Source organism: Macaca nemestrina, chromosome 4 (genome assembly GCF_043159975.1).
Source record: "Macaca nemestrina isolate mMacNem1 chromosome 4, mMacNem.hap1, whole genome shotgun sequence".
Lineage (NCBI taxonomy): Eukaryota > Metazoa > Chordata > Mammalia > Primates > Cercopithecidae > Macaca > Macaca nemestrina.
The window spans coordinates 60,212,792-60,233,146 of record NC_092128.1 but is presented as its reverse complement, the minus strand read 5'-3'; the positions used below and the strand labels follow the sequence as shown (position 1 = coordinate 60,233,146).

General features: G+C 33.7%; 1 protein-coding gene across 1 annotated transcript in view; it reads left to right on the top strand.

Annotated features, from left to right (window-relative positions):
* LOC105475389 (semaphorin 3C) overlaps positions 1 to 20,355 on the top strand; it is a 179,233-nt gene that overhangs the window by 106,358 nt on the left and 52,520 nt on the right. Inside the window, exons 6-11 of the mRNA XM_011730598.2 lie at positions 3,591 to 3,681; positions 8,790 to 8,909; positions 10,344 to 10,486; positions 11,829 to 11,943; positions 13,780 to 13,849; positions 16,676 to 16,820. Coding sequence (XP_011728900.1) covers positions 3,591 to 3,681; positions 8,790 to 8,909; positions 10,344 to 10,486; positions 11,829 to 11,943; positions 13,780 to 13,849; positions 16,676 to 16,820 — 684 coding nt within the window. The remainder of the gene's footprint in view (positions 1 to 3,590; positions 3,682 to 8,789; positions 8,910 to 10,343; positions 10,487 to 11,828; positions 11,944 to 13,779; positions 13,850 to 16,675; positions 16,821 to 20,355) is intronic.

Genomic DNA, 20,355 nt, shown 5'->3' with positions numbered 1-20,355 from the left:
AGGCCAAGGCGGGTGGATCACGGGTCAGGAGATAGAGACCATCCTGGCTAACATGGTGAAACCCCGTCTCTACTAAAAATACAAAAAATTAGCCAGGCGTAGTGGTGGGTGCCTGTAGTCCCAGCTACTTGGGAGGCTGAGGCAGGAGAATGGCAAGAACCCAGGAGGCGGAGCTTGCAGTGAGCCAAGATCGCAGCCACTGCACTCCAGCCTGGGTGACAGAGCAAGACTCCATCTTAAAAAAATAAAGAGAAACAGACAGAGGAAGGGGGGTAGGGAAAAAAAAGACTATGTTGGTTCTGAGAAATAAAAATAAGTCATTGTAAAAACATAGAAGTTTTCAACAATTCCAAGTGCCATTGAGAATTCAAGTAAGATGAGGTCTAAAAAATAAGCACTGAGTTGTGTATCATGATTGTCATTAAAGATCTTATCAATAAGTGTTTCAATGCAAAATTGACATTAGATGCTGAATTAAAGTGGATTGAAAATAAAATGGCAGGTCAGAAAATGGTTATGAGGATGTATGTAATTCCCTGAGAAGTGTGGTTTATAAGGAGAGTAGTATATGGGAGCTGAAGGAGTTGTTTAAATAATGGCATAAAGGCTCCAATTAATAAGATGAAAGTATGTATCAAATAAACGCAAGGAATAATGGAAATCTAAGGTGCCCAAAAAGACAAGACAAGATGAAATCCAAAGCAATGAAATCCGAAGTACTGGCCTCAAAGTAAGAGAACTAGTCTCATGTATTAGTGAATATATCAATATAATACTACATTACTAAATATAATATGGTATTTGTGTGTTTAGTAGTGAGGAATTGAAGATATGCCATTTAAGGGCTTTGCTTTCTCTGCACAGTAGCAATAATATGAGTTGAGAATAAGTTAGGGGGTCAGAAAAATCAGGATTTGACTGTAGTGGCAAAGGCTTGAAATTTTTGATGACAGAACCAGTTGTGATAAGAGAATCTTTGAAAGGCCACTGTACATTGTAGGGGATCCACTTGTGGTTGGTGATCACAAATCTGTAGTGTATTTAATTTACTTTTTTAGGTTACCTTTTACAAAATCTTTAGTAGTTTGGAGGCAAGTATGGAGAATGTAGATAGATGTATTCCTTTGGGGTGTGGATGCAATGAAAAAAGTCATACATTCAAGGAATCGAATGTTGTGTCAAAATTTATTGAAATTAAAAATGGAATCTGGCCAGACACAGTGGCTCATGTCTGTAATCCTAGCACTTTGGGAGGCCAAGGTGGGCAGATCACTTGAGCCCAAGAGTTTTAGACCTGCCCGGGGAACATGGTGAAAGCCCCGTCTCTATAAAAAAAAAAAAGAAAAAAAATACAAAAAAATAACCAGGCATGGTTGTGCATCCCTGTAGTCCTAGCTACTCCAGAGGCTGAGGCATGAGAATCGCTTGAACCTGGGATGTGGAGGTTGCCGTAAGCCGAGATTGCACCACTGCACTCCAGCCCAGGAGATAGAGCTAGACCCTGTCTTTAAAAAACAAACAAACAAACAAAAAACATGGAATCTAACCTGTTAACAAAGTGAAAAAGAGAAAAGCCTAATGAACTGGGGAGAAGTAGAGAAGAGTTCTTAGGAGACAAGTCTGAAGAATTATTTCAGGGTACTTGAGATAGTTATTATTAGGATAGACCACGTCTGCTCCTGGTGGTGACAAGATCTACATCTAGAGTGCTGTGTGATGTAGGAGTAGGTCAGTTGAGAGCAAATGGTACCTAAACAACCTCATCCATTCCTGCAAGACGAACTCTCACTTATTTGGTCAAATCGGTCTCCAGCTCTAGAATCACAATAAGGCTTTTTTGTTTGTTTTTCTTCTGGTTTATGATTTTTTTTTAGTTTAGTCGTTAACCTGAATGAAGACCTTTTGGAAATCTGATTCACTAGGAGTCAGGAGACTGAATTCAAATTGTGCTATTATCACCCTTTAGCTACATGGTCTTCTGGACAAGTCATATTTTTTCATCACCTGTAGAGTGACTTCATTGATGAAGATCTTAGGATACTCAGAAAGAACCTTTTTAGGCTAGAGGTCTGTGATTCTTTTTAAGCTCTATTATTCTCTGTTATGTTCAGAGAGGTCCTGCGGTAGTATAGACACTCAGTATAACAACTGTGTACTAGCTTTATTTTTTCAAGGAGTCAAAACTTTAGAATCATCTTTGTTTTCCTGAATATGATCAATTAGAAATTGATTGTGATTGATGATCACATATCTATAGTTGTTTGGATTTACCTTTTTAGGTTCCTTTTACAAAAGTAGTTTGGAGGCACGTATAGAGAATGTAATAGATGTATCCTTTCAGGTGTGGAGGCAATGTGAAAAGGACAACAAGTACAATGAAATTAGAACCACCAAATTACAACTGATTGCCAAGCTCTGTTGATTGCCACTATATAAATTTTCTTACATCTCTGCTGCTCTTACCTTGACCACTGAAAACATGCCATGTCAGATTATTACCTTCTAATTCCTGGACTCTTGTAATAGGAAACTAACCAGTTTTCCTGAATGCAGTGTCTGTTTTTATACATTTCATTCCCAGTCTTCCTAGATAAAGGCCAACTTTCTAGAGCAAGGTTTTGATCTTTCCATTTCCACACTCAAAAATATTACTGAGTTCACATTTCTTTCAGGATAACTTTCAAAAGCCTTAGCTTGATAATTAAGATTCCTTATCATCTTATTTGACCTATTAAAATGGTCATTTGTTTTTACTTTGAATTTTAGTAGGGGGCTTGTACTAACTTTATATAAAGAAAAAGGTACATATTTATACTGACAAGATATTTGTTCTTGCTGAGGCTAAAACCATTGAATTTATTGCCCCCAATCTATAGTCTTCTCTCTTCCCTTTTCCTCCTTAACTTTCCTTCTCAGTAGCAAGCACTATCTAACATATTCCATAGTTTAATTATTTATTAGGTTTCTCACTAGGTTATAAATTACTTGAGGACAAAAATTTTGGTGCATTTTATTTACAGTATCCCCAGTGTTTAGTCAGTTTCTGGTACATGGCAGATGCTCAGTAAATTTTTGTTAAATAAATTCATGAGTAAATGGCACATTGTAAATCTGAATTATGAATTGTTTTGTTGAATCTTGTACAATGCTTTATATGATAAAATTAAACAGTAAGATAAAATTCTATGTTTTAAAAATCTTAATTATTTTGAAAATATTATAGTCCTTACATAGATTGTTCCTCTATGGACAATTGTCTTCTTTCGGCTGATGTTCAACACATCTAGTTGAGATTTATAATAATACTTGGTTTTCAAGTGATTTTTGCTAATGTCGATTTGAGGAGAACGACTTCTTGGATTAGCCCTCTGGGGAGTGTAATAGAATGAGAGCTAGCCCTGCTGTGGTTAGCTTGTAATTACAGATCAATTCTCCTCATAGTTTTAGCAAATCTTAATATAGTAAATTGGAAGGCATAATAAGCAACTAGAAAGCATATTAATTTTAACGATGCTTTGTTTTACTGATGAACAGTTGTCTTCACTAAATAAGTTATTGTTGCCACATTTTAAATTTTATCTACAATAAAGGACCAAGTTTTCATGATTGACTCCAAGTGTGAATCTGGAAAAGGACGCTGCTCTTTCAACCCCAACGTGAACACGGTGTCTGTTATGATCAGTAAGTAGACAATGAAAGAGGGAGGATTAAACATAAAATAACATGGAAAATTAGCTTGACATGGTAGGCCTGTTCTTGATGGTTGTATGGATGATAGTATATGAGTAAAATAATACGAAGAAAGTTGTGAGCTGAGAAATAGAGAGTTCAGTTTCTCATTTGTAAGAATAAGATTAATTAATAAGCATGTAACTTTTCATCTATAAATGACAGTTTCGTCATACCTAGAGCAAGCCAAGCATTTTTAAAAGTGTGTATATGTATACTTATATGTTATCATATGTATACTTATATGTATACTTATATATTATCATAAAGTAGTTTTCAGTGTTTTCTGTAATTGTGTTTGTAGTATTAAGTACACCCACTTTTCCTCATGTTTTAGTATTTTTTCTTTACCTTTCATTATTTTTTATTTGTTTTTAGTTGACAAATAATTGTGTATATTTATAGAATACAATGTGGTGTTTTGATCTATGTATACGTAAAGGAAAAATTCATTCAAGCCAATTGACATATCCATTACCTCACCAACTGATTTTTTTGTGGTGAGAATGTTAAAAATCTATTTTTAAGCAATTTGGAAATATACAATAAATTTTATTTATTGTCACTGTGCAGTATAGTAGATCACTAAAATCACATAAAATTTATTCCTTGGATAAACATCTTTTTTTTTGCCCCTCCCTCTATCCTCCAGCCCCTAATAATTACCATTCTACCTCTGTTTCTATGAGATCAACTTTTGTAGATTCTACATATAAGTGAGATCATATGTTATTTGTCTTTCTGTGCCTGGCTTATTTCACTTAGTGTAATGTCCTCCAGTTCCATCCATGTTGTTATAAATGACAACATTTCATTCTTTTTTAAGGCTGTATAGTATTCCATTGTGTATATATGTACCACATTTTTAAAAATCCATTCATATGTTGATGAACACTTAGGTTGCTTCCATGTCTTAGCTTTTGTGAATAATGCTGAAATTAACATGGAAGTATAGACAATGAAATATCACCTCACACCTGTTTGAATGGCTGTTATCAAAAAAGACAAATAACAAGTGTTGGGAAGTATATGGAGAAGAAGAAATTGTGTAAATTGTTGGTGGGATTGTAAATTAGTACAGTCATTTTGGGAAATGGTATGAACATTCCCCCAAAAACAAAAAATAGAATCACCATATGATCCAGCATTTCCTCTTCTGGGTATATATCCAAAGGAATTGAAACCAGTATGTCAAAGAGGTATCTGCACTACTGTGTTTTATTAATCTTTTAGAAATAGTTAAAGGGGTGTTTTTTCAAAGGAAAGATGAACAAAGTGCACGTGTTAGCCAAGTACATTCTCTGGGGATTGTCTAAAAATTGCTATGGCAAAAAGGAGATGGTAATAAAGCTATTTTTTTCATTTTTTCACTTTACACAAAATATCAGTTAAGCCACGTGCCTAATTGCTTAATGATCCACACATTGACAAGTCAATTTTTAAACCTCAGTCATTGAATGGCTTTCCATGACTCACTTAAAAGACATTCTCTTTTGATTAAGACACTTTAAAAATATGCCTGAGTTGGCCTGGAGCAGTGGTTCATGCCTGTAATCCCAGAATTTTGGGAGGCCAGGGTGGGTGGATCACCTAAGGTTGGAAGTTTGAGACCAGCCTGACCAACATGGAGAAACTCTGTCTCTACTAAAAATACAAAAAAATTAGCCAGGCATGGTGGCATGCACCTGTAATCCCAGCTACTTGGGAGGCTGAGGAAGGAGAATCACTTGAACTTGAGAGGCAGAGGTTGCAGTGAGCTGAGATTGTGACATTACATTCCAGTCTGGGCAACAAGAGTGAAACTCCGTATCAAAAAAAAAAAAAAAAAAATATATATATATATATATATATATATATATATATATATATATGTCTGAGTATAAATATATATCTGAGTATAAATATATATTTATATATCTGAGTATAAATATATATATTTATATGTCTGAGTATAAATATATATGTATATTTATATATATGAGTACAAATATATATGTATATACTTACATATCTGAGAATATATATATATATCTGAGTTACCATGTGTTGACCAAGTAACAAATGCTGGATTTTAGTATGTCATACATACAGTAGATACCTTTTCCTCTTTGCTTTTTTTTAATGTATTTCCAGCATTAAAATTTCATCCTTCAACCATAGAATAGGTGAAAAATAATTATTGTGTTCAAAATGCTTGCTTTGATTCATCTACATAGATAACTCATCTTTCTTTCTCATATCTGGAAATTACATTAAGACAGGTAAACCTTGGAAGTTATTCAGTGAATTGCTTGAATATTGGCATTCAAATCAGACAGGGAGGAGCCAAAAGTATATCATTTAGGACATAAAGTTAGCTTTGAAACTACAAAGTTATCCAATTATGTCCTATGCAAGGCATGTTTTCAAATATTATTTAATAGAAGCAGTGGTTTGGAAATTCTTTTCTCCATTATAAAGGAAATTTTATTCACCTTCAGAAACCATGTGGTGTGTTTGATAGTAATTAAATATATATAGTTTTCATTTGTTTCCATTTAAATGCTACAAAATAAACCTCTAGGGTCTGTTCACATAGCTGCTACTGGAGTTTTATCTCATTGAATATTGTTTAGAATAATAAGGATTAGAACAAGGCATTATAAATTTTCTTGCTAAATTGTCTTAAGTCATTTAATAGTCTTGCCCTTAGAGAACGGGATTTGTTTCCAGAATAGGAGTTAGACATTGGCCTTCTTTGTTTCTCAAGGACCTGAGAGTTGAATTCCTATGCTCGTGTTCCTATACTTTTAATATTTGAGTAACTTTACATTTTTTAATCAAATGAAAGTCACTAAACAATTTGCTTACCTTAAAAACTGACAGTAAAAAGAACAAAAACCTTTATGAGATTGTAGTTATAATTTTATTCATCCAGTTGATTATCCCTCTAAAATTACCTCCTGTGATTTGTGTGGTCATCTCCCTTAACCTTGTAATAGTGCTTTATCATTTCCATTCAAGCACAGTGCGCTAAAAAAAAAGCACAGATTGGTTAAGATATTTATATCTATTAAATGACCAGAGACCTGAAGAATTAGAATTCCAAATTTCATAATGTAGTTGTGCAAGTTCACTGTGCTTTTGCTATTTTCAGTCACTGCTGTAGGGCAACAACGAAGTCGGATGTTGTCTTTTAAAGAGCCTACATAAACTTTATAAAGTTTTTCTAGTTGGTAGAAATGCAATTGGAAAGCAAAATGTTTTTGAAATAAAGTTAAAAGGCACAAGTTTATCTCTGCATGAAGTCCTGCAAAAAATCTTCTTCTCAAAATGGTTACCAAAGTGACATTAATCAAAAATTTCTTATTGATATAAAATGAAGCAGAAAGTTCCTAACTTGCTATTAAAATTACTGAGAATTTAATATAGGAAATGAAGCCAATTAGATGTGCAGGCCTATGTAATGTTTGAGACATAACTAATAAGATGGTATGAAGTAGGATTAGAATTAGTCCTCTCTGCCATTCATAAACTTCTTAGTATCTTTTTTCTCTTTCTGCTTGAAAACAGGTACGACAATTGATAGCTGTGTCAATCTGTTGAATAGCAGGAATGTATAATCCACAGTTTTATTGTAACAAAAATGTGAAATAATTATTTACAAAGTTGCCACAATTTAATAGCTAGATCTGTGTGTATATAAGCCTCACAAATGTTCTCAGAATTTTAAAGAAGCTAAAATGGTAAAGAAAAAAAAAGCCTTCATGCACATTTTTGTTATCTCCCTGTAATCTGTTTCCATGGGCCTAGAACCCCTACTAGGAAGGAGAGCTGAGCAACCAAATACCCGCCACACCAGCTTGCTAACTGGTAGGGGTCCAGTTCATAACCTGGTGAGCACATATTAGACACATTCCATTCTCCATTCAATGCTGGGCCGACTGGTACTGCTTATTACTAAACAGTGAGCTTAGAGTACTTTGAAATGTTCCAGTCCTGCCAAAATGACCACAGTCTGAAGGTAGCCCAGGGAGTAATCCTAGAACAACAGTCAAGGAACACAGCTGCATGGCAGTTCAGTGGGCCAGGCTGATAAATTTCATGCTTTTTAAAATAGATATTTAGCTACTGTTTTATACTCAGGAGTCACATTTGTTACCAATTCAATGCTTACTGCTTCTTACTAGATGAAAAGTAATATGGATCTTCGGACAATAAGCTAAATGTTGAATGTTATGTATATATGTATGTATAGATTAATACATCTGATTCTGTTAATAGTAAAAATTTAGTTAATTTTAAATACCTTTTCTTTCTTATCATTGTATTCTATTTTTATGGCTGAGTTGCAGTTGAAAAAGTAGCACTTTGTTTACCTTACCAGGAACCTTCTAGCACTAAAGATCAAAATATATACTTTTAGTGATTACATTTTTCAATCACTGATAATATTTTGACAGTTATAATGTGGCTTCCTCGTCATGTCATAATAATAGTTTTTAAAACTATTATGTTCAATCCATTTAGGAAAGTCATAGAAATTTTAATATGCGTTAAGAACTTTTAAGATCATAATCTAATTCCCATACATTATAGATTAGAAGGTTGAAACTCCAGATGTTCAATAGCTTAGCACTAATTCCCAGCCTGTTAGGGATTACCAAAGTTAGAAACCATGTTTTCTGACTCTTACAGTGTTTTTCTTTTAAATGTGTTATAGGTAAACAATTAAGCTATTTTGTTATCTATATACACCTGCCATTTCTGATAGACTCTATATAAAAATTAATATATAGTATAATTAAGTACAGGTAGAGGAACTTTCACTTTTACATAGAATAAAGTTGCTTTGAGGTTTGATTTTTTTAAAAACATAGTAATTATCATTCAGGCAATAATGAGAAAAGATTAAAATTTATAAAATTTATTGATTCACTGAACAGTGCAAACCAATTAACATTTGGTTATAACCAATTATCATAACACTGTAATACCTGTGGTGATCTCCTAATAAACTCATATAGAACTTCAAACTAGCTTTAAAAATTTACATTTCATTAATATTTTCTTTTTCATAGATGAGGAGCTTTTCTCTGGAATGTATATAGATTTCATGGGGACAGATGCTGCTATTTTTCGAAGTTTAACCAAGAGGAATGCGGTCAGAACTGATCAACATAATTCCAAATGGCTAAGTGGTAAGAAAGCATTTGATGTTTTTTTTTTTTTTTTTTAGTATCATGTTAAACTAACTTATTTAATTCCATCCTAACAACTAGGGATAATGGTTAAAAACTAAAATATCAGGCTATGACATGAATAATAGTAATTCTGTACTCTATGATTTAAAATATTTGGGGAAAATAAATAATTGAATAGCTCATAGTCCATATTTTGATTCTTTATTTCTATTAATCATCCTACAATTATAAGAATATGAATAAATAAAAGTGACAGTGATAATTTATATTCAGTACCCAAGCATCTTCTCCAGTTGTTTAATTGTAACATATTGCAATTAAATATGCTTTTTACTTCATTTAATCTGCTTGTATATTTTAACAATACCAAATCTAAAAATTATCCCAAATGTATGACATTTAGATGCAATGAATAGGGTATAGCCGGGTCCTCCTTTTTTGTTTTAAACTTAGATTCTAAAATTATGAAACTGGTATGTATTTTCTCATAAATGGACTAATATTCAGTAGAAATCATAGGAATGATAACTTTATGATTATCCATATTCAGTTGCCTCCAGCTCTTGGCATCATATGGAATTCACATCAAAAAAGGTGCTCATTTGGTTTTACCGTATTATTCCAATCAATTGCTGTTGTTTAGAGCAATTAAAAAAAAAAAAACAAAACTAAGATTCTTGTCATTTCACCCTGGAGAAAATTTTTAGCTGACCCTTAATGTGGCAATTCATTTAACATTGCAGAGTTAAGCATGAATCACCACAGTGAAGCATCCTATTTCGCTGATAGGCCAGCACAAGAAAGCATTGATTGTTCATTTACTTCTTCAGATTATTCCGCCAGTACATCTGGAAATAGAATATTCTAAAAGTTGCTCTGTTCTTGAAATAAGGAAACCCTGTATGTCTCCAAATGACTAACGATGCTGTTTTTCCTTGAAAAGTTTCCCCTTCATTTCATATGTTGCGTTTTAAGAAAGATCATGTTTTTCAGAGTTTGGACTTCCAACTCCTTATTCTGCTTCAACGAATTTGAGTTTATATGCGCTAGATTGAAAAACACACTTTGAAAAATAAATATTTTTTTCAATAAAACAGCCATCAGGTTCCTTAGGAAATAACTGGTAGAAAAGTTTTTCAATTTTTTGAAACTCACCAGTGCACAAAGAATTTTTGTATTTCCTGCACTTCCAGAATATATTGCAGACAAAAAATAAAGTGATTTATCATACTATAGCTATACTTTGTGGTACCTGACATCAAATATGGTACGGTGAGTGAATGCAATTACTGCTTTTAGAAATGGTATCTGTAAATATTGAATTGTTTTTTCTACCAAAGATGGGGAAGGCATGTGCCTGTGGTCTACTTAGATGACAGAAGATGGATTTTCATCATGAATATATACCTAGTCTTTTGTATTTTTTTCTAGAACCTATGTTTGTAGATGCACATGTCATCCCAGATGGTACTGATCCAAATGATGCTAAGGTATACTTCTTCTTCAAAGAAAAACTGACTGACAATAACAGGAGCACAAAACAGATTCATTCCATGATTGCTCGAATATGTCCTGTAAGTATTAATGCTTGTATATTTTAACAGTACCAAATCTAATTTGAAGAAAGACCAAGAAATTCAAATTGTACTTTATCTCCGTGCTTTTATTATCAACTATTACAAATAAATGAAATATTGAGGGGAACATTTAAGGTAGCATTCATCATTATTGTATTTAATATTCATCATTTTATATTGAATATAGTGTTTATAACCCTAACTCAAATTCTAACCTTCATTAAGTTATATGAGATAAGCATACCCTATTTTAGTAAATATCTTAATTTAAGAAAATATTTTGTTTGTGTTCTTGAACAAATAAACACTTGTGGCAAATTTCTACGTATCCATTTAATGCATTGCTATTCAAAAAAATAGCTAAATTTTATATTACCAAAAGAAACTGATTTTTGTGAATAAAATACAGTAACTATCTCAGTAAAAGATGATTATTAAGGAACCATTTATAAATAGTGAAAAGAACAGCTTTAATAAAATGAAATTCTAATTAAAAACAGTAACCAAAATGTTCTTGTGTAGAAACAATAAGTATACATAGCAACACAAGGAAATTTGTGACGCCCTATTTATCATAGAGTTTTACAGACTTGTCCTGACATATTTATGATTAGCGTCGTTTGTGAAAAAATGTTTCTTAAAGTGCTTAGTGTTTAAAATAGTTTATATATTATAATATTCCACTGATCATGGAGCTCAGCTGTTTCTCAGTCATTTGCAACAAGACAGCAAAGTCAGCAGAAGGGCTAAAAGGCTTTTGGACACAGGAAAAAAATGTCTTCAATAGAGACTATTTGTGAATGATCCAAATGCCATCTCCCCTTACAATGTATAATAAGGCATCAGATTAGAAATACTGAAAATTATGTGATAATTTGGATAAATGAAGGAGTGAATACAAAACTGTTGGGGACCATTTGGTGTAAATATATAAGCACTCTCCTGACCACAATCTGCAGGACTCACCGTATATAATAATTTATGTTCAAATTGAAGACAATTAGTTTTATCAAGGAAAGGTAGATTAAATGATCTGTTTTCCATGACATTTTATAAATACTTCCATTATACATTGTTAAAATTAGAAATAATTATGTCATACATTTATCAAATACATGTATTTTCAGCTGATATCATGCTGTAAGAGAATAATAGTATAACTATTGTATAAAATGCTATAAGTGATAAATATTCCTCTTTGACTATTGATGTGCAGAAGTGGTTAACATATCCATTCTTCAGATTTTCATCCTCCAAGCAACTAGAGTTCAAGTTGAATTTTTAATGTGCTTCAGTATTTACTTAAGCAATCTGAATTATGTTTACAAAATGGTTTTAGAATGACACTGGTGGACTGCGTAGCCTTGTCAACAAGTGGACCACTTTCTTAAAGGCGAGGCTGGTGTGCTCAGTAACAGATGAAGACGGCCCAGAAACGCACTTTGATGAATTAGGTACATACATATGAGATTGAAAAATGTTTCTGAAAGAAGGCTTTATATATTTAAATAAGGTCTCAGAAGAGGATGTATTTTCCGTATTTTCAGCATAAATAGTATGCTAATTTAAAATAATTAAATAATTAAATTTCATAAATTTTCATAAATTTTCTTAAGTATTTTTTAATCTATTATGCCCATGAGTCACTGCTGAAACATTTAGCTCATTGAATTCACCATAATATACGAACGAATGTGTGTGTTTGGAGTGTAACTTGTATAATTTGTATATAGGTAATGATATGTTTGTGTTTTTATATTTATTTCATGTATATTAGAATATCTAATATTCTCATTTTGTGTGAAAATACAGCTATATATTTTTACTATCGTAGCTAATGGACAGAATAGAGTTTGGATGGAAAAAAGTGTCAGAGTAGAAATTTGGAGACTCGTGTTCCCTTCTTAGTTCTGCTTGGTGACTCTGAGATTAAGTATTCTCAGTGTGACATGAGGCTTATACTTTCCAGGTCAAATAAGGACTGACAGTCTGATTACATCTGCCAAGGAACAGTTTTTTTATTTTTTTAATCTGAATATCCCAGGGCATATCATATTTACTAAATGCCATTTATAAATGACCTTTCTTTCACTGTAATTCATTAAAATGTAAAATAATGGTCATTCTCAGATTTTGAGACAGGTGATAATATAAGCTATAAATCTGTGTTACCATATGGAAAAAATTTACTGATTCTAATAGTTTTATAAACATGAACTATATCGTTCTTCTGCTCAAAAACCATTATGTTGATTATGGAACAAAAGTTTCTGGATAAGCTTTTCTAGAGAAAAGTTCTAAGTATTATTTTGTGAAAAGGCCTACTTGCTCATTCTATCCCTCCAAATGTTTGGGAATATTTTTATGTTTCAGTCTTTCTTTTTTTTTAGGGAGAGCTAGACATTGTCAGCCCTTATTCACATATGGAAGGACTAGTGGTTGTTAATTTCTTGTTTGAGTGGTTATAAATTTATTGCTTATGAGGTCATTTAAATTCATTGTTAATTTAAAATAAATACATATTTCTTTGTGTTTCTCAGCAATAATTATGTTAGCAAGATTGTCACTACATCTAGGCCTTTCATATAATCATGGCAATTGATTATTAATTGGAGTTTTCTATCGGAAATCTACTTTCATATTCTGTTATTTATCACTTCACTATGCATACTTTTGTCTTTTGTCTTTGCCTTAGTATACTTTAAACATCTTTTTGTTAGAGGAGCTATCATTAAATAAAAGTATCACTAGCAATTTTGACCATTGCCACAGAAAGTTCTATTTGATGGTATGATAAGTTACTGTGAAAAAGTTTTATTCCATCTTCCAACTCCTAAGATTAGATCAAAAAGAAATTGAGATTTGTAATTTTTTAAAATTAAAACAGTAATATATTAACATTAAAGGATATTTAGAAAGAAGCACCAGAAAATTCCTATAGCTTTGCCTCCTGGAACACTCACTGTTAATCTTTTTCTTATATTCTGATGGATGTTTTTGAGGTTAATATGGTTCTAGTCCATATAATATGCCATTGTACTTTTTCCCCATAATATTATTTTACTAGCATGGTTTTCACAAGGATACAAAATTTTTATAAATTCTATTAGTATCTGTATTAATTTAACTTAATTTAGTGTTTCTATCATTACTTGTTTCCAGATTACCATGATGGTACAGGAATATCTTTTTACAGAATACTTTTCATAGTTGAAATTATTTTCTTAGGGTAAATTTTTCAAAACAAAAGTTACTCTTTAGAAACTTAAAGAATATTTTTCTTTTTATAGAGGACGTGTTTCTGCTGGAAACTGATAACCCGAGGACAACACTAGTGTATGGCATTTTTACAACATCAAGGTAATTATTCAACAGTTACATTTTACGAGTTAAACAATAAACTTCATGGAGTAACAGTAATTATTATAAAAGCATTCTTCTCTTCAACTTTTAATTTTACATGTCATTTGGGATGTAACCCTTCCATTTTATTTACTTTTGCCTGATTATCAGAATATATTGGAGCTAAACTAATGCTTTCCAAATGCTTTTGTAGAGAGTATTTGTAGCGATTGCATGATATTTTTATCAAACAAATGAAGATATGAATTATCATGTAGGAAAAAATAAATGATTTTTTTCAATAAAATAATTTGAGGACTCATGAGCAAATAAAACTTTTGGCATTTTTTTGGTTGCTGTTATCACAGGTAATAAATGTTTATCACCTGGATTGTAGTGATAGTAACACAAGTGTATACATATGTTCAAACTTACCACATTGTATACATTAATTATGTACTGTATTGTTTTTGTATACCAGTTATACCTTAGGAAAGCTGGAAACAATTGGGCATTTCTATAAAAATACTTTCTACTTCTGAAGTAAAGTGATGACTATTTAGAACCTGACAAAACATTGAACCAATTTTCTTTTTCTTGTTTCTTTTTTTTTTTTTTTTTTTGGTTTAAGACAGAGTCTCACTCTGTTGCCCAGGCTGGGGTGCAGTGGCGCGATCTCGGCTCACTGCAAGCTCCGCCTCCCGGGCTCACGCCATTCTCCTGCCTCAGCCTCCCGAGAGTAGCTGGGACTACAGGCGCCCCCCACCACGCCCAGCTAATTTTTTATATTTTTAGTAGAGTCAGGGATTCACTGTGTTAGCCAGGATGGCCGTGATCTCCTGACCTCGTGATCCACCCGCCCCGGCCTCCCAAAGTGTTGGGATTACAGACGTGAGCCACCGCCCCTGGCCTTTTTTTTTTTTTTTTTTTAAGATGGAGTCTTGCTCTGCTGCCCATGCTGGAGTGCAAGGGTGTGATCTCAGCTCACTGCGACCTCCACCTCCCAGGTTCAAACAATTCTTCTGCCTCATCCTCCTGAGTAGCTGGGATTACAGGCATGTGCCACCACACCCAGCTAATTTTTGTATTTTTTTTTTTTTTTTTTTTTTAGTAGAAACAGGGTTTCACCATGTTGGTCAGGCTGGTCTCAAACTCCTGACCTTGTGAGCCGCCCAACTTGTGCCTCCCAAAGTGCTGAGATTACAGGCGTGAGCCACCGTGCCCGGCCAATTTTCTTATTCCATATGCGATTATTTTATGTATTTGAAAATTAGTTTAATGTTTTCTCACTTCTCTGGGATGCCCAAACTAAAGTATATATTTCAAGATAAAAAATAATATTTTCATATTTTCCTGCTCATATTTTTCTTTATTAATTTTATACTAGGCATATTCCTTAGAGTTGAGCTGTAACTCAGCCAGTGTGGAAGATAATGGGTCTCTTTGATTAGACAATCAACTACAAAACAAAACTCTAAAGATTTTCGCTGTTTTTTTCTTTAATGGGAAAAACACAGTATAATTGTAAACTGCAATGAGCTATTAAAAGTAAAAGAAATGTACAAGGAAATTGTTTTTAAATATTTGCGGTTGCCCCACAAGATGTCTAAAAAGATGTCTTTAAGGATGTGTTTAACTCCTGTTCTAAGTAGTCTTGATTTAACTCACGAAAGAATTGAACAAAGAGACCGGGCGCGGTGGCTCACGCCTGTAATCCCAGCACTTTGGGAGACCAAGGCGGGCGGATCATAAGGTCAGGAGATTGAGACCATCCTGGCGAACACGGTGAAACCCCGTTTCTACTAAAAATACAAAAAATTAGCCGGGCGTGATGGCGGACTACAGGGTCCCAGCTATGCGAGAGGCTGAGGCAGGAGAATGGTGTGAACCCGGGAGGCGGAGGTTGCAGTGAGCCGAGATTGCGCCACTGCACTCCAGCCTGGGCTTTGTCTCAAAAAAAAAAAAAAAAAAAAGAATTGAACAAAGAAAAAAAATCAAATTCTTAAGAAAATGTTGTTTTCAATAAAATTGTTTTTCTAGTTTTTTTTCAAATACCCGTAACTTTAATATCAAAAAAATTCAAAATCATCATTCTGCCTGTTAATGTTAACGATTAACAATGTATCTTACTTGTTTTTATGGGAATGCACCTTTTTTCATTAGACATCTAATTTGAAATAAATATGTGAGTCAGAGAAATATTGGTTTCAGCCAACCTGCCATAGGACAATGGAAATATTTCTTACTAAAGAGTCAAACAAATTTTATGAGGTGTCATTGACTAAAGATGGTTTGGTGAATATTTTGGGGCTCCTATTTTTTGTTCTGTGACCAACAGGGGAAGTACATAAACCGTGACGACATAGACTTCTCCAACTAGTATTCAAGATACCATGTGAGAACACTCTCATTAAAATAATCATAATACAGAAAGATATGGTGTTAAATTATTAATGAGATTCATTTCTTTGAGTTAAATGCTGATAGGTTATATGATAGTGATTTGGAATTCAAATTCATATTTTTAAATAAAATCATCAGTATACTTTCTTGCTGCTAAGATAAACTAGTTAGAAACTTTTTTGAGTTGTCCTATATTTTGGAAACATTGAAAAGGATTTTACTGTAACTTATTGTCTATCTCCGTGGATGAATTGAATATTGTAATGCTTTATGTATCAATACCTTTTTTCAAAGTTTTTCAACTTTTCACATGTGTTCGATAACATTTAACTTTTCTATGGTGAATTATATTAACTTTTTATCATAAATTTTACCATATATTTTTTAATTGTACTTTAATCTTAAAAATTTGAAAATGCCTTTTTCTGTTTTCTTTTTTAGCTCAGTTTTCAAAGGATCAGCAGTGTGTGTGTATCATTTATCTGATATACAGACTGTGTTTAATGGGCCTTTTGCCCACAAAGAAGGGCCCAATCACCAGCTGATTTCCTATCAGGGCAGAATTCCATATCCTCGCCCTGGAACTGTGAGTATCCAGGAAAAATTCTTTGTTATGATGCTTTATAAAAATTCATTTAACAGCTGGGTGCGGTGGCTCAAGCCTGTAATCCCAGCACTTTGGAAGGCGGAGGTGGGCGGATCACGAGGTCAGGAGATCAAGACCATCCTGGCTAACACGGTGAAACCCCGTCTCTACTAAAAATACAAAAAAATTAGCCAGGCGTGGTGGTGGGTGCCTGTAGTCCCGCTACTCGGGAGGCTGAGGCAGGAGAATGGCGTGAACCCGGCAGGCGGAGCTTGCAGTGAGCCAAGATCGTGCCACTGCCCTCCAGCCTGGGCAACAAACAGAGCAAGACTCTGTCTCAAAATAATAATAATAATAATAATAATAAATTCATTTAACAAGTAATGAATATCTGTGGGGTTTTGGGGGTTTTTTTTGAGACGGAGTCTCGCTGTGTTGCCCAGGGTGGAATGTAGTGGCACAATCTCAGCTCACCTCACCCTCCGCCTCGAGGATTCAAGCAATTCTCCTGCTTCAGCCTCCTAAGTAGCTGGGATTACAAGCAGGCACCACCACGCCCGGCTAATTTTTGTATTTTTAGTAGAGATGGGGTTTCACCATGTTGGTCAGGCTGATCTCGAACTCCTGACCTCATGATCCGCCCGCCTTGGCCTCCCAAAGTGCTGGGATTACAGGCATGAGCCACCGCAGCCTGAATATCTGTTTTAATTAAGGAATAACCATGTGAGAAATAATTTAGAGATACTTCATATAGAGATAGTGCCATTTCTAGGCATCTATTTAGATAGAAATTATGTTACATACATCTCAAAGGAAGAAAATTTATGTGTTAGCAAATAATTACCACAGATGAGATGTAATTATTCAAAAAAAATATTTATAAAGTAACACAAATTAGAACGATTTAACTATAGGCAGCTTTCTAATTAGGAATGGTCTGAAATAGAAGTACTGTTATTAAAGCAGGTAGATATATCCGTATCATGCAATATTAGTAGTATTAGGGATACATTGAAAATTCAGTTTTCCAGCTGAAGATACAGAGAGTGCACTTGAATGTTAGAACCAGAATTTTTCTAAGGGTCCATTGATAAGTCCTACTCTTTCTTTTTCATTTGGCCTATAATAATGCTGCCTTCTAGAATGTTGATTAGTTTTTGTTTCTAAAATGTCAGACAGTACACCGAGAGATGTTATACAATTGAACATTAATAGAAATGTAATCTTATATCTCTGTATTTCATAAAATAGGGTTATAATTATAGAATGGATAAATATGAACAATGAATTTATTTTAAAAATCAAAAGATAGATACTAACAGGTTAACAAGGTGCTCCTTTTTTCTTGAATTTGAAATTATCTTTGCTAATATTCTTCCAAATAATTATCCCATATAATTTTTACTAATTGTTGATTCATTTTATCTTTGTTATTAGAGTTTATTTGCAATATTGTTTACTCCTTTATTTTCTTAAATTATACTATTGTTCATTTTTTGAAAATTGAAAATATAGTTTGCTAAGCCTTTAAAGAGCACATTTTATTCCAAAATTTTTAAAGCTTAAGTTTCATTCCTAGCTAGGAAGCTCAAAGTTTAATCATTTATGTTTATTTTGTGTGGAACAATTGATCTTTAATTAACTTTGGAAAAATTATGGGAATTGCTACTTATTCATAAAAAGATTAAACTTTTAGGTCATGATTATAAGTGACAACAAAGTCCTGTCACAGAATTTATATTATCCTTTAAGATGATCTCTCTTTGATGTTCACAGCTTGAAAGAAGATGGACAAAACATTAATTTTGTATAAAACAGGGAAAAGTATCAGCGGATACAGCCATTTAAAGATTGGGGAGTGCTGGATAAGAAGCAGAAATTATTTAAGAGGAAAGGAAGGGGAGGCTGAACAACTTTGAAATTCCATTATATATCAAAGGCTGTTACTATTTTACTCAACATATTTTGTGCATTTTCAGAGAAAAATACACTTTTGAGAGTGACCTGCTATTTGAAATTGACCTAGTCATAGACTCATCTTAATATGGAAAACTAAGAGGTGGTTGTGTTTACATGTGCTTTCATCAGTGATTCTTTTGAACAACATATAAATGGGGTTACTACAGGAGCATTTGATTTGCAAACTCAACAAAATTCTGTTCCCCCCAAAAAAAAACTTAAGGGAAACCCTTCAAATATAAAGATATTACCAAGATAAAAGAGAGCCATGCTGCTCGAATCAGGGTTTGAGGCCTCAGAGCCTCATGCAGTCTGTGCTGGAGCCAGCATGTACCTAGCTTACATGAGCAGATAATGTGCACCTCTTCTCAATTAAGAACATTAGAGTGGTAACTTGAAATCAGCCATCGTGAAACTATTTACACCATGGAAACTGACAAATGCTACAAATTAGGGATTTTTTTTTTCCTCAAGAAAAGTGACCTCTGACATTACCTCTCATCATGCTCTTCACCCAGGTGACAACTTGAAAGGCACCTTAACAGGTGTGTAGAACTCAGAGAATCACTGTGAGAAAACCACTCATGTCAGGCAGCAATTGTTCTACATAAAATGTAGGAATACTAAACCCTTTTTAGTAATACAGAATAAACCAATGCTAAATTAGAAAATTCTGCTAACAGTCCCCCTTTTCACTGTTTTTTAGCTCTGAAGAATGACCATTTGTTTCCTGTTCCAAAGCAGTGTAGAGTAAGCCAGGGTTAGCACCACACATCTGCAGCAGACTCCGTGAAAAAAGGGAGTAGTCAGGGTTTGAGAAATATTTCTATAATGTGGTTTCTTACATCTGGTGTTGAGACCAGAGCAGCTCCTTTAAATCAAAAAATTGTCAGATGAGTGATCCTTAGAGAATAAAAGAGGCAGGGTAGAGGAGTGACCTCTGGAACTCCTCGTGGAAAAGCGTACCTCCTTGAAGATTCTATCCCTCCACCCTTCAACCAGCAAAACATCATGAAGTCAGCTCTCTGACTCAGAGTGGCAGTGTCTGTCTCTTCCTGCACTTCCAGGGTTTAATATCGTCTCATGTAGCCAAACCATCTGCAGCCAAGTAATCCAAAGTATTCTCTCTTCTCTAAGGTTAAGAATGTTGCTTCTGAAGTCCTCCCAATGAAGGATCAACTGTGATTGTCCTACTTTATTTCCCCATACAGTAGTATGGTTGCCCAGTCAACCCCATAAATATATGGCTGTGTTCTTAAAGAAATGAGACTGGCAGAAATCTCATACCCTCGTTCTAATGTTCCCTGTAGGTACTTCTTTTAAAGCACGGTTGATAGCTCAGTTAGCAAACGACCCCATCAGCAAGCCCAAGTCAGTAGGAAGAAGTCTGCCAATTGTGTCATAATATTTTTCCATAAGTAATTCAAGTTTGTGGAAGAAACAAGACACTTTTGGTATGTTGCAAAGGGCAGCCAAAGAATGAAAATTCTGTGGCCAAGCAAGCATATTACATTATTCTGCTGCAACGTGTATAAAGCTTTTGCAGGAGATTGTTTGTATATGTTGTATATCCTGT